General features: G+C 36.0%; 1 protein-coding gene across 5 annotated transcripts in view; it reads right to left on the bottom strand.

Annotated features, from left to right (window-relative positions):
- Positions 1-12,544, bottom strand: part of ERLEC1 (endoplasmic reticulum lectin 1) — a 34,300-nt gene continuing 21,756 nt past the window's right edge. For 2 of the 5 annotated variants that reach the window (XM_060169970.1, XM_060169968.1), the window contains 7 exons: positions 11,825-11,986; positions 11,136-11,195; positions 5,283-5,407; positions 3,728-3,805; positions 3,338-3,413; positions 1,714-1,799; positions 1-922 (listed from right to left, as the gene is read on the bottom strand). In XM_060169970.1, coding sequence (XP_060025953.1) covers positions 907-922; positions 1,714-1,799; positions 3,338-3,413; positions 3,728-3,805; positions 5,283-5,407; positions 11,136-11,195; positions 11,825-11,986 — 603 coding nt within the window. In that variant the 3' untranslated portion in view covers positions 1-906. Of the gene's footprint in view, positions 923-1,713; positions 1,800-1,823; positions 1,977-3,337; positions 3,414-3,727; positions 3,806-5,282; positions 5,408-11,135; positions 11,196-11,824; positions 11,987-12,544 lie in introns of all 5 variants that reach the window. The other 3 variants (XR_009544240.1, XM_060169969.1, XM_060169971.1) reach the window with 3 other exon arrangements.

The following is a 12,544-nucleotide window of genomic DNA, read 5'->3' on the forward strand; positions in this document are numbered from 1 at the left end:
AACACTGCTTGTGGACATTTTATTCACTTTAAAATAAATATTGTGCTATAAAACTGTCCGGAACTAAAATCTGTAGTATATAGTAGGCAAGTACAAAGGATAGCCAGCACAGTGTGTTTTGTTAAGATAAATCATTCTAAATCGAAAGAGAAGAATCACCGACTGTCTATACCAGGTACATATTTTTTGGGGAAACACACTCATATCAAGGAGAAAGAAACAGATAAAAGTTCTGAGAGAGAAGCAATCTATTGTAAATAAGAGTTTCTTGAGATTAACAGAGGAGAAGAAAACTTATATGTGAGGCTTTACTGTGTGTCCAGTTTCTAGTTTAATACCTGGTAGAGAGCGGTTGCTAAATAGAAATTTGTTGAAAGGATTTCAGGCACTAGAAATTACATATTTAACACAGTCTCTCATTTAAACAACCTCCTGTCAATTTCTTTCTTCATTATCCTTACTTTATTAGCTAGTGTATATACTATAATTTACATAATAAATCTATTATTTAAAAACTTTCAATAGGTACAATGATTATGACATTTCATTAGGATGGACTCTAAATTGCTTGGACAGGATTTATTTTGGAATCACATTATCCAAGCAAAGAAAAACACACAATCAGTTCATAAGACACAACAAAAATGAAAAAGGTGAAACAAAACGTCTGCCTTAGAAGTTTATCAATAACCTCTTATGTACACATACATATTCACAAAGTGGTTGAGAGTCCTTTTATACAATCCTTTAGATGCAGTCCAATGACTGAGAGCTCTATAATGGGACATATGGTCAGACAAATCATCATGACTTCCAATGATCTTTTTTTTCCCCTGAACTTTGTTACCCTTTAGTTGGGGAGAGAAAGAAGTCCATTTTCGTCTGCTGTATCTAAGATTTTACAGATCACTGGAGATTCAACCTAAAGAACAACAACAATAAAACCATTAAAAACCTGCTAAGCTGAATACTTTATTCAGTATTTTTCTGCTGAATGAATACCTATAAATTTGATAAATGTATACGAGTCCTTGTTTTGGATAAACCATACAATGTTATTTCTACAAATTGAGCTTTTTAGAAAACATTTAGTCATCCAAATAAAATACCAGATAGGTAGAGAAGGTATTTTTATCTTTAAGTAAAAGAGATGAGAAAAGAAGTAAAGGACAAGAATGAGAGAGAAATACATAGCTAGGTCTTATATAACAAAAAAGTAGCAGAATATGGCAACATAATAAGTTGTACAATTCAGGAAAAGGTAAAAAAAAAATACAATCCAAAAATGGGCCAGGTGTTAAAATGATCAGATTTAAGATAACTATAATAAATATAATGAAGGAAATAGTGGAAAAGGTAGACAACATGTGTGAATAGATGGGGGATTTTAGCAGAAATGAAGCCATAAAAAAGAACCAAATGGAAATATTAGAAATGAAAAATACATCAGATACAAATTCATTCAAAGAGGTGGACAGGACACAGCAGAGGAAAGAATCAATGAACTTGAAGACAATTCAATAGAAATGACATGACCTAAATTGAAACAAAGAAGGTAAGAATAAAATAAAGGGCCTGAGATTTGGGGACAACTTCAAACTAACATGTTTAATCAGAGTCCCAGAAATAGAAAAAAGGTGGGGCAGAAGAAATCTTTGAAAAGATGATGGCCAAAATTTTTCCAAACCTAATGAATTATATCAACCCACAAACCTGAGAAGCTCAGTGAACTCCAACCAGGATAAATAACAAGGAAAACCACCCTTACGCATCGCATAACCAAAGGTAGAACCATATTTCTAGAAGGAAGTAGAAGATAATACCTTCATGACTTTGGGGTGGCAAAATTTCTTAAAACAAAAAAATCATTAGCAATAAAATGGGAAAAAAATTGATAAAATGAACTTCATCAAATAAACTTTTGCTCATCAAAAGACAGTAAGAAAAAAGAATAGTCAAGACATCAGGGGAAAAATCTGCAATTAAAATAGAAAAAAACTCATGTCCATTATATATTTGAACTCCTAGAAATAAATAATAATAAGACAGACAACACCAACAAAAATGGGTAAAAGACTGAGAAAGACTCTCTCCTTGACCAAATAGTAAGGCTCCCCTGAGCCCTCATTTTGACTAGGCCTCTTTTTGTTCCTGGGCCTGCCAAGTCCAGTTGCAGCAGTAATTCTGATAAGTCAGTTTAGAGAGAATCCCTCACTCTGAATATCTAATCACCCTCCATATCTGATCAAATTCCTCCTCTCTCACTTTTGATATCTGATCTTCCTGGCCAGCCTTCAGCAATAATTCTGTTAAGTCAGTTTAGCAAGAATCCCCTACCCCCGATGTCTCCTTTTAGTAATTTGCCATACAATGACTACTCCCCAACACCCCATTTCTGCTTGTTGACTATGTATCCCTGGCTGTCTTTGCTGTATTTGGAGATGAGCTGTAATTCTGTTAAGTCAGTTTAGCAAGAATCCCCTACCCCCGATGTCTCCTTTTAGTAATTTGCCATACCATGACTACTCCCCAACACCCCATTTCTGCTTGTTGACTATGTATCCCTGGCTGTCTTTGCTGTATTTGGAGATGAGCTGACTCTCTCTCCCCTATTATGATAGTCTTGACACTTGTGGCAACAGTCCTGAATAAAGTCTTCCTTACTGTTTTTGTATCAGAATAATTTTTTCTTTAAAAAGACTTGGCCAGACACTTCACCAAAGAAGGTATACAGATGAATAATCACATGAAAAGGTTTCAACAACACTTTTCATATGGGAAATGCAAATTAAAATCACTAAAATGGCTAAAATAAAAAAGACTGACAACACCAAATATTGGTAAGGATGTGGAGCAATTGGGCTCTCATATATTGCTGGCAGGAGTAAAATGATGAAAACAAAGGCTGAGTCTAAAAGACATGCTTTGTCAAAGAGGCCAGGCATAAAACATTATAGACTATATGATCCCATTCATATGGAATCAAAAAAGAGGTAAAACTGATCTATGGTATCAGAAAATAGAAAGGAGTATCTTTGGGAATTGAGGGGTATTGACAGGAAAGGGGTATAAGAAAATTTTCTGCAGTGATAGATACCTTGTTTTGGGTAATAGTTAAATGGGTATATAAAACTGTCAAAACCCATCAGACTCAACACTTAAGAACTTTGCATTTTACTTTATGTAAATTATACCTCAATTAAAAAATGTCAATTTTTACAAGTAGTATGAAGGCTATATTAAACTTTGGATACTACCGAAGGTCCTTTCTAGACTTAATGCTAAAAATTAAAATGTGGCCCCAAACTGAATTCCTGAGTATCAGTTTTTCACTTACCCCAAGGATATACTGACAGGAGTGAGGCTCTAGCATATATACAGTAACAGCATGAGGAGAATCTGATTCTTTACACCTAAAACAGAGAGTACTTTAAGGCACTGTCCAAACGATACAAAATTATTTTAAATTGTTTTCCTCTCAAGGATAAAAATGCCTTGTAAGTGGTTCTGTATAATTTAATAAATAATTGAAATAATTTGATAATAACTTATAAATAAATAACAATTATGATTTTACTATTTTATAATAAAACAGTATTTTATGACAAATCCATAAATTATTATGAATAAATATAATTATCCATAATTATATATTTATATAATCTTTTGTCCATAGGAAGCAGACTAAAGAGAAAGGCATAAAGCATGATTTGATGGTCTAACTTACTTTAGTTTTACAGTCACCTGTCTTGGTTTGTCAGTTATATCACAAATATCTCCATTCCCATAAAAATGTGACACCATCCTGAATCAGAAAAACACACAAGCTTTATTAAACTAAAACTTCACTCATTCAGAGTAATTGTAATGGGTAGGGTGAGAAGATGGTTACAGGGATCAGTTTTGCATTAGTTAAAAAAAAAATCTGACTATAAAATACTCCTTAAAAATACATATTTTTAAGGTTATGTCACAAAGAAAGTCTTTCAGCTTCTATAAATAATACAAAGTTGAGATACCTCTTAGTGGTTTAATTAATAAGAATGATCTTTAACTTGCACATAATTTATTTGTATACAAATAGTTAAGGTTAAATTGCTTTTAAAAGTTTTCTTTTAAAGCTAACCATTTCCCCAGCCCTGTATATTGTTTCCTTTGTGGAACAGTTTCCCTGTCTTCCCATCCTCCATTCAGCTCCACTCATTAAAATACTGTAATGCAGGTATACAAAGGTAAAGCCTAAGCTAAGCTATAAATTCCAAAGAGCAGGAACCAAAGACAAGTTTTAATTTTGCTAGCCTCACACTCCTATGCTTCAATATTTGTTGCACATGATACCATGAGCTATTTTCACTTGAAACATATAAACATTTAAAAAACTGATCCGTTTAGTATATTAATACTTAAATACCTATCTCTTAATTTTGCTAATTTTGATTTTGGTCAGTCCAATAAGTCGGCACATTCTGAAAACAGACTCTCTCAATACCATCTATGCTAGGAAGGACAAAGTTAACATCTGAGAAGGAAAAAGAATGAATAATTTAAAATTCACTGGGTAATGGACTATAAGAAAAGCTAAAGTTTAGTTATTCTTGGGAAAGAAGAGATTAATTTACTTCTGCTATAACAAGATAAACCTAATAGCCCAAAAGAGATGTGAGGTAGTTCTTCAAAAAACCATTGTTTAACAATTTTCAACCATTACCCCACTTTAAGTAACAAAGGGAAATGCTGGAGTATATTTAAATAGAGTTAAGTAACTTAAAGTGGTAGCGATTACACATGAAGGGGGCAAATGTTTATAACAGCCTTAGACCTAATACCTGGAATTGTACCAGTGTTACTAGCACCACCACCACTCTCATTACTATACACCACCACCACTGTCAAAGGCAGCAGCCAAAGTTTATTTCATACAATTGCCAGGCACTACACTTTACATGAATTACCTCATTTAAATGTCATAACAATTCTCTGAGGCAAATACTACTAGACAATTCTCTGAGGCAAATACTACTAGACAAGAAAAGTGAGGCTTACGAAGATTACATAATTTGCCCAAGGTAGTAAGTGAATCGCCAGTATTTGAATACAGGGTATCTGACTTCAGAAACTGTGCTCTTAACTATTACACTATGTTGTTCCCTCTAGAAAAGAAAACTAACTTAAAAAATGTCCCTGAGAAAAGCTGACCAGATGTTTTACTTTAAATTTATGTTTTTCAATATCCTGAGTTTTAAATATTCTAAGATCTAAAGGCAAATAAAGTTAATATTTACCTGACTGTCTGGGTACCATCGTCTTGAAGGTGATAGGCTCTAGCAGTATTCTTCTTAGCCCATTCAATATGTTCTTCTTGGTTCCATGTCCCCACAACCACAGAGATTTTCCCACTATCCTTGTCCTAATATATAAAAACATATTTGTGACAATGCATGCTTGACATCAAGATGACATTTATGCTGATGGCTTACAAGCTACAGATCTTATCCTCATCTGCACACTGGATATCTATGTTTAGACGTGATAATGTTAGTCAAACTTCTCAATTAGTAGAAATTTGAGCTCATTATTCTTTACTCCTTGTTTCTCTGAATTATGAAACTAGTACTTTCTAGTCAGGTTAGGTCCTGATGTCGTTTTTTGTTTGTTTGTTTGTTTTTGCGGTACGCGGGCCTGTCACTGTTGTGGCCTCTCCCGTCGCGGAGCACAGGCTCCGGTCGCGCAGGCTCAGCGGCCATGGCTCACGGGCCCAGCCGCTCCGCGGCATGTGGGATCTTCCCAGACCAGGGCACGAACCCGTATCCCCTGCATCGGCAGGCGGACTCTCAACCACTGTGCCACCAGAGAAGCCCCTGATGTAGTTATTTTTGACTCTTCTATTTCCTTTCTCTCCTACATTTATCAGTCCTGTCAATTATTTTCCTGGAAATGTTCTTGGCTTCACTCTTTCTCTACATGTCCATTGCCAACATCTCACCCCCAACTAAGAGTTTAATCTCTCATACCTAGATAATATAACCACATACTACTGTGATTCTTACTTAAATATTTGGCCTCTATCTCTTACCCTGTAGCCACACTGAACCTATCTTCATGCTACTCTTTAAAATGCAAACCTTCAAGTTATACTAGTTTTCACACTACTCATTTGACACGATGCACTATATATTGTCCTGTATGTGGACTTCCTTCTCTCTCATTTTCCTTCCGTTCCTTTTCCTTCCTTTTCTTCTTTATATTTTATGCCAGGGACCATGCTGGGCACGAGTATACATATGATTAGTAGAACTAAAAACACTTAGAGGCAAAGGAAACAGCCACAGCCACTGCTACAGTGGAGCTTATTGCCTAGTGGGAGAGCCATTAAACATTCTTTTAGCAACTACACTGTAAATTTCTAGAGAGACAGGGATTAGAGCTGCACAGTGAATCAAGAGGTTGGATATGGAACAAGAGTGCCTGGGTTTGAATTTTAGTTTCACCATTTACTACCTATGTGATTTTAGGCAAGTTACTAAATCTTTGCTTCAGTTTCCTCTCTTACAACTGTTACGAGCATTAAATGAGTTGATATTTGTAAAGTACTTAGAACAATGCCTGGTATACAGTAAGCACTATATTTGTTAGCTACTATTATTTTTCTGTCTCCCAAAACTCCTACCAGAGTTCTTCAAGAAGTTCTAGGGACTTCCCTGGTGGTCCAGTAGTCAAGTGCTCCCAATGCAGGGGGCCCCTGTTCGACCCCTGGTCAGGGAACTAGATCCCACATGCAACAACTAAGAGCCCGCAGCCTGCAACTAAAGATCCCACATGCAGCAATGAAGATCCCGCATGCTGCAACTAAAACCCGGCGCAACCAAATAAATTTAAACAAAAAGAAAAAGAAAAAAAAAGTTCTAGGTTACATGACCTTGACTAAAATAAGTTTGATAAAACCTAGTGTTCGCAAGTGTATACGAAAACAGCCATTGTTAATGGAAATGTAAACTGGTCCAACCCTTTGGAAAGCAATTATTCAGTATGCATACATTTTGACCTAGCAAGTACATTTCTAGAAATGTGCCCTATGAATATACTTGCAAAAGTTCACAAACACAACTATTTAAAAATGCTCACTAAGATGCTGTCACAGCAAAAACTGGAAACAACTCAAAGGCTCATCAATACACGTCTGGCTAAATATACTGTGGGTAGAGACATAATCCTCTGAACCTGCTGAAAAAAATAAGATCAGTTGTTGCTGGCATGGAAAGATCTCCAAGATACTAGGTGAAAAGAAAAAGTGCTGAGCAGTGCATTTAGTATATCCCTTTTGTATAAATAAAAGGGTTATATCAACATTTACATATAGGCATTTTGTTCCCTTCTGGTGGGTTAGCTAAGAAAAAGTTAACAGCTGTTACTTTTTTAAAAAATTTATTTATTTTTTAAAATTTATTATTACTTATTTATTTATTTTCTGAACCCCCTCCCTCCCCCCGGCCTGAGTGAGTCAGAGTCCCCGAATCAGCTGCTCCTTTTTTTTTCTTTTTTGAATTTTATTTTTTTATGCAGCAGGTCCTTATTAGTCATCCATTTTATACACAAGAGTGTATACATGTCAATCCCAATAGCCCAATTCATCACCACCACCCCTGCCACTTTACCCCCTTGGTGTCCATAAATTTGTTCTATACATCTGTGTCTCAATTTCTGCCCTGCAAACCAGTTCATCTGTAACATTTTTCTAGGTCCCACATATATGCGTTAATATACGATACTTTTCTCTTTCTGACTTACTTCACTCTGTATGACAGTCTCTAGATCCATCCACGTCTCTACAAATGACGCAATTTCGTTCCTTTTTATGGCTGAGTAATATTCCATTGTATATATGTACCACATCTTCTTTATCCATTCGTCTGTAGGTGGGCACTTAGGTTGCTTCCATGACCTGGTTATTCTACATAGTGCTGCAATGAACATTGGGGTGCATGTGTCTTTTTGAATTATGGTTTTCTCTGGGTATATGCCCAGTAGTGGGATTGCTGGATCATATGGTAATTCTTAGCTTTTTAAGGAACCTCCATACTGTTCTCCATAGTGGCTGTATCAATTTATATTCCCACCAACAGTGCAAGAGGGTTCCCTTTTCTCCACACCCTCTCCAGCATTTATTGTTTTTAGATTTTGTGATGGTGCCCATTCTAACTGGTGTGAGGTGATACCTCATTGTAGTTTTGATTTGCATTTCTCTAATAATTAGTGATGTTGAGCAGCTTTTCATGTGCTTCTTGGCCATCTGTATGTCTTTTTTGGAGAAATGTCTATTTAGGTCTTCTGCCCATTTTTAGGTTGGGTTGTTTGTTTTTTTAATATTGAGCTGCAGGAGCTGTTTATATATTTTGGAGATTAATCCTTTGCCCGTTGATTCGTTTGCAAATATTTTCTCCCATTCTGAGGGTTGTCTTTTTGTCTTGTTTATGGTTTCCTTTGCTGTGCAAAAGCTTTGAAGTTTCATTTGGTCCCATTTGTTTATTTTTGTTTTTATTTCCATTACTCTAGGAGGTGGATCAAAAAAGATCTTGCTGTGATTTATGTCAAAGAGTGTTCTTCCTGTTTTCCTCTAAGAGTTTTACAGTGTCCGGTCTTACATTTAGGTCTCTAATCCATTTTGAGTTTATTTTTGTGTATGGTGTTAGGGAGTGTTCTAATTTCATTTTTTTACATGTAGCTGTCCAGTTTTCCCAGCACTACTTATGAAGAAACTGTCTTTTCTGCATTGTATATCCTTGCCTCCTTTGTCATAGATTAGTTGACCATAGGTACGTGGGTTTACCTCTAGGCTTTCTATCCTGTTCCACTGATACATTTCTGTTTTTGTGCCAGTACCATATTGTCTTGATTACTGTAGCTTTGTAGTATAGTCTGAAGTCAGGGAGCCTGATTCCTCCAGCTCTGTTTTTCTTTCTCAAGATTGCTTTGGCTATTCAGAGTCTTTTGTGTTTCCATACAAATTGTCAAATTTTTGTTCTAGTTCTGTGAAAAATGCCATTGGTAGTTTGATAGGGATTGCACTGAATCTGTAGATTGCTTTGGGTAGTATAGTCATTTCCACAATGTTGATCTTCCAATCCAAGAACATGGTATATCTCTCCATCTGTTGGTATCATCTTTAATTTCTTTCATCAGTGTCTTATAGTTTTCTGCATACAGGTCTTTTGTCTCCTTAGGTAGATTTATCCCTAGGTATTTTACTCTTTTCATTGCAGTGGTAAATGGGAGTGTTTCCTTAATTTCTCTTTCAGATTTTTCATCATTAGTGTATAGGAATGCAAGAGATTTCCGTACATTAATGTTGTATCCTGCTACTTTACCAAATTCATTGATGAGCTCTAGTAGTTTTCTGGTAGCATCTTTAGGATTCTCTATGTATCGTATCATGTCATCTGCATACAGTGACAGTTTTACTTCTTTTCTGAAGTGGATTCCTTTTATTTCTTTTTCATCTCTGATTGCTGTGGCTGAACCTTCCAAAACTATGTTGAATAATAGTGGTGAGAGTGGGCAACCTTGTCTTGTTCCTGATCTTAGTGGAAATGGTTTCAATTTTTCACCATTGAGAATGATGTTGGCTGTGGGTTTGTCATATATGGCCTTTATTATGTTGAGGTAAGTTCCCTCTGTGCCTACTTTCTGAAGCGTTTTTATCATAAATGGGTGTTGAATTTTGTCGAAAGCTTTTTTTGCATCTATTGAGATGATCATATGGTTTTTCTCCTTCAGTTTGTTTTTATTTTTGGCTGTGTTGTGTCTTTGTTGCTGCACACGGGGTTTCTCTAGTTGCGGCGAGTGGTGGCTACTCTTTGTTGTGGTGCCCGGGTTTCTCACCGTGGTAGCTTCTTTTGTTGTGGAGCACAGGTTCTAGGCACGTGGGCTTCAGAAGTTGTGGCATGCCAGCTCAGTAGTTGTGGCTTGTAGGCTCTAGAGCTCAGGCTCATTAGCTGTGGTGCACAGGCTTAGTTGCTCTGTGGCACGTAGGATCTTCCTGGACAAGGGCTCGAACCAGAGTCCCCTGCACTGGCAGGCAGATTATTAAGCACTGTGCCACCAGGGAAGCCCCAGCTGTTACTTTTGAAAAATGGGACAACAGTGGAGGAAAATTTTATTTTCATTCTATATTTCTGGCATATATTCCTTTAATTATATGAAAAAAAGCCACTGGGTATTATCTGGGCTGTACTTAGATGACACTTTTTTTTTGTATTAATAAAAAAATTAAGTAAAACATCCAAGCAGCAAGAATAAATGGAAAGCATAGTAAAATGGAATATCTCAGGCTTAAGTGAAGAATAAAATGTTCTAGTTTACAGACACCTCATAAATTCGGAGTGATTTACTTGTGGAAAGTGAGTTGATCTTTCCCATTATGATCCATCTTGAAATTTAAGATCAGCTCAAAACATCTCAAGAAGGCAAATACAGTATTTCCTAATTACCCATTGTTATTTATTTGGGGGAATAAAAAGAGCCTTTTAAAACAGATCAATATTTATTCATGTTTGTTTTCCATGTCTAGTAGTTTACCTTACTAAACAAACTACAACAATGACAAAACTACTGGGGCTTGAATTTCAGAATTTAAGCAGCTTTGGCTCAAGTGTAGGAGAATACTGATTTATGAAATTATGAATAAAGAGCCAGTGCATTTAATCTTAAAACTTATTTTAAGCTTAGATGATATGGTACCTTCTTTTAGTTGAGAAACCTGCTGTATTTATCCTATTTTACTAACTCTAGTGATATACTATCTTACCATTCACTTAATTTAACGATGAGTTATAACAATGACTAATTTCTTGGTCAAAGCTAAAGAGGTTAGTCACTGTAGTTTATTATTCCTCCAGGCTAACAGTAATACAAGAATCTGAGTAGTTAATAAATAACGTTACCTTAAGATGATTGACTTAGTCTTAACTGACACCAAGTTTTCCATTTTCCAGAATTTAGAGACACTTTGATGAATATTTCCATATTAAAATCATCTTATAATTAAAAGTAACACCAACCCCCACCCCTTTTTTTTCCACAAAAGATTTTTGAAACTTTAATCCGCCTAGTGGTAGAGTGATATAAACGCTGTTCTATACCTCATGGTATTGATGTACATGTTTGCCATAGCAGAATTCATATTTCCACCAACCAACACCCTACAGGAAAGGAAACAGATCAAGTTATGGTACAGAGAAAGGCACATTGGGGTCTGTCTCAATACTGCCGCATGATAGTGATTGACATACATATAATTAAAAAAAACTGTACTAGCAATAATATGGTTGAAAATCAAAATTAAAAATTACTGATAAACTTTAAAAAATAGACATTACTAGAGAATAATTGCTGTACCACCCTGGTAAAATAAAGTAAAATGAAAATTCCACTTATAAGTGTATTTCCCACTGGAGTTCTTAGGGGCAAAATTTAACCTTTGTAGATATTAGGTCAAATTTTAAATGTGATTGCTACATAACCAAAATGTTGGCTACACAATCATTGATGCCCATTCCAGCAATTAGCCAGAATCACATATGAAGTACTTAAGTATATATATTTTTGTCAAGTAAACATCAAGTTTTAGCCTGTGAGTAAAGAGAATATAATGGCTATGCATTGGATTATAATTAGATGCAGAGAGAAAATGTCCATTGGGAAGCTTCCAGAATCCTGCCATTTCTCTATAGACAAAAAATCTTTTTCAGTGCTACTAATGCCCCTTGATAAATAACACACAAGTGAAAGCTGTAAGAATAAATACTTAAACTGATGGTTCACTTCTCACCCCGTGAAAGCAGTAGGAACCACTAAGGAACTCTTTTATGAGTTGGTCATCTGTCAGTTTGGATATGTGGGTTGTTCCAACTGTGAGCATTGGCTGAGAACCAACAGCAATGGGTTTGTGGATTGCTGGAAATCTCTCTTCCTTAGTTGATTGCATATCTTCCTAAAATTAAATAAACATATGTTTAAGGGCTTCTTTGCCACACAATTTTTTTCAGTATGACTTAAATTATTATTTTTAAACTTCAGAAAATTTGGAAAAAATGTCCACTCATTTTTTTTTAATTAATTAATTTAGTTTTGGCTGCATCAGGTCTTTGTTGCTGCATGTGGGCTTTCGCTAGTTGTGGCGAGCGGGGGCTACTCTTCATTGTGGCACGCGGGCTTCTCATTATGGTGGCTTCTCTTGTTGTGGAGCACGGGCTCTAGGCGCACGGCCTTAGTAGTTGTGGTACGTGGTCTTAGTTGCTCTACGGCATGTGGGATCTTCCTGGACCAGGGCTTGAACCCTGTCCCCTGCATTGGCAGGTGGATTCTTAACCACTGCACCACCAGGTAAGTCCCTGTCCACTCATTTTTAATGTGTTTTAAGAAAATGAATTTTGCAACACTTAATAGCATAGAGAAAGCTCTAGGCAAATGTTAGTTCCATTTACCAGTTAGGGGCACGGTGACCCATAGAGGGATAATTTCCATTTCACATATTTTGTCTCATATTTTT

Source organism: Lagenorhynchus albirostris, chromosome 13 (genome assembly GCF_949774975.1).
Source record: "Lagenorhynchus albirostris chromosome 13, mLagAlb1.1, whole genome shotgun sequence".
Lineage (NCBI taxonomy): Eukaryota > Metazoa > Chordata > Mammalia > Artiodactyla > Delphinidae > Lagenorhynchus > Lagenorhynchus albirostris.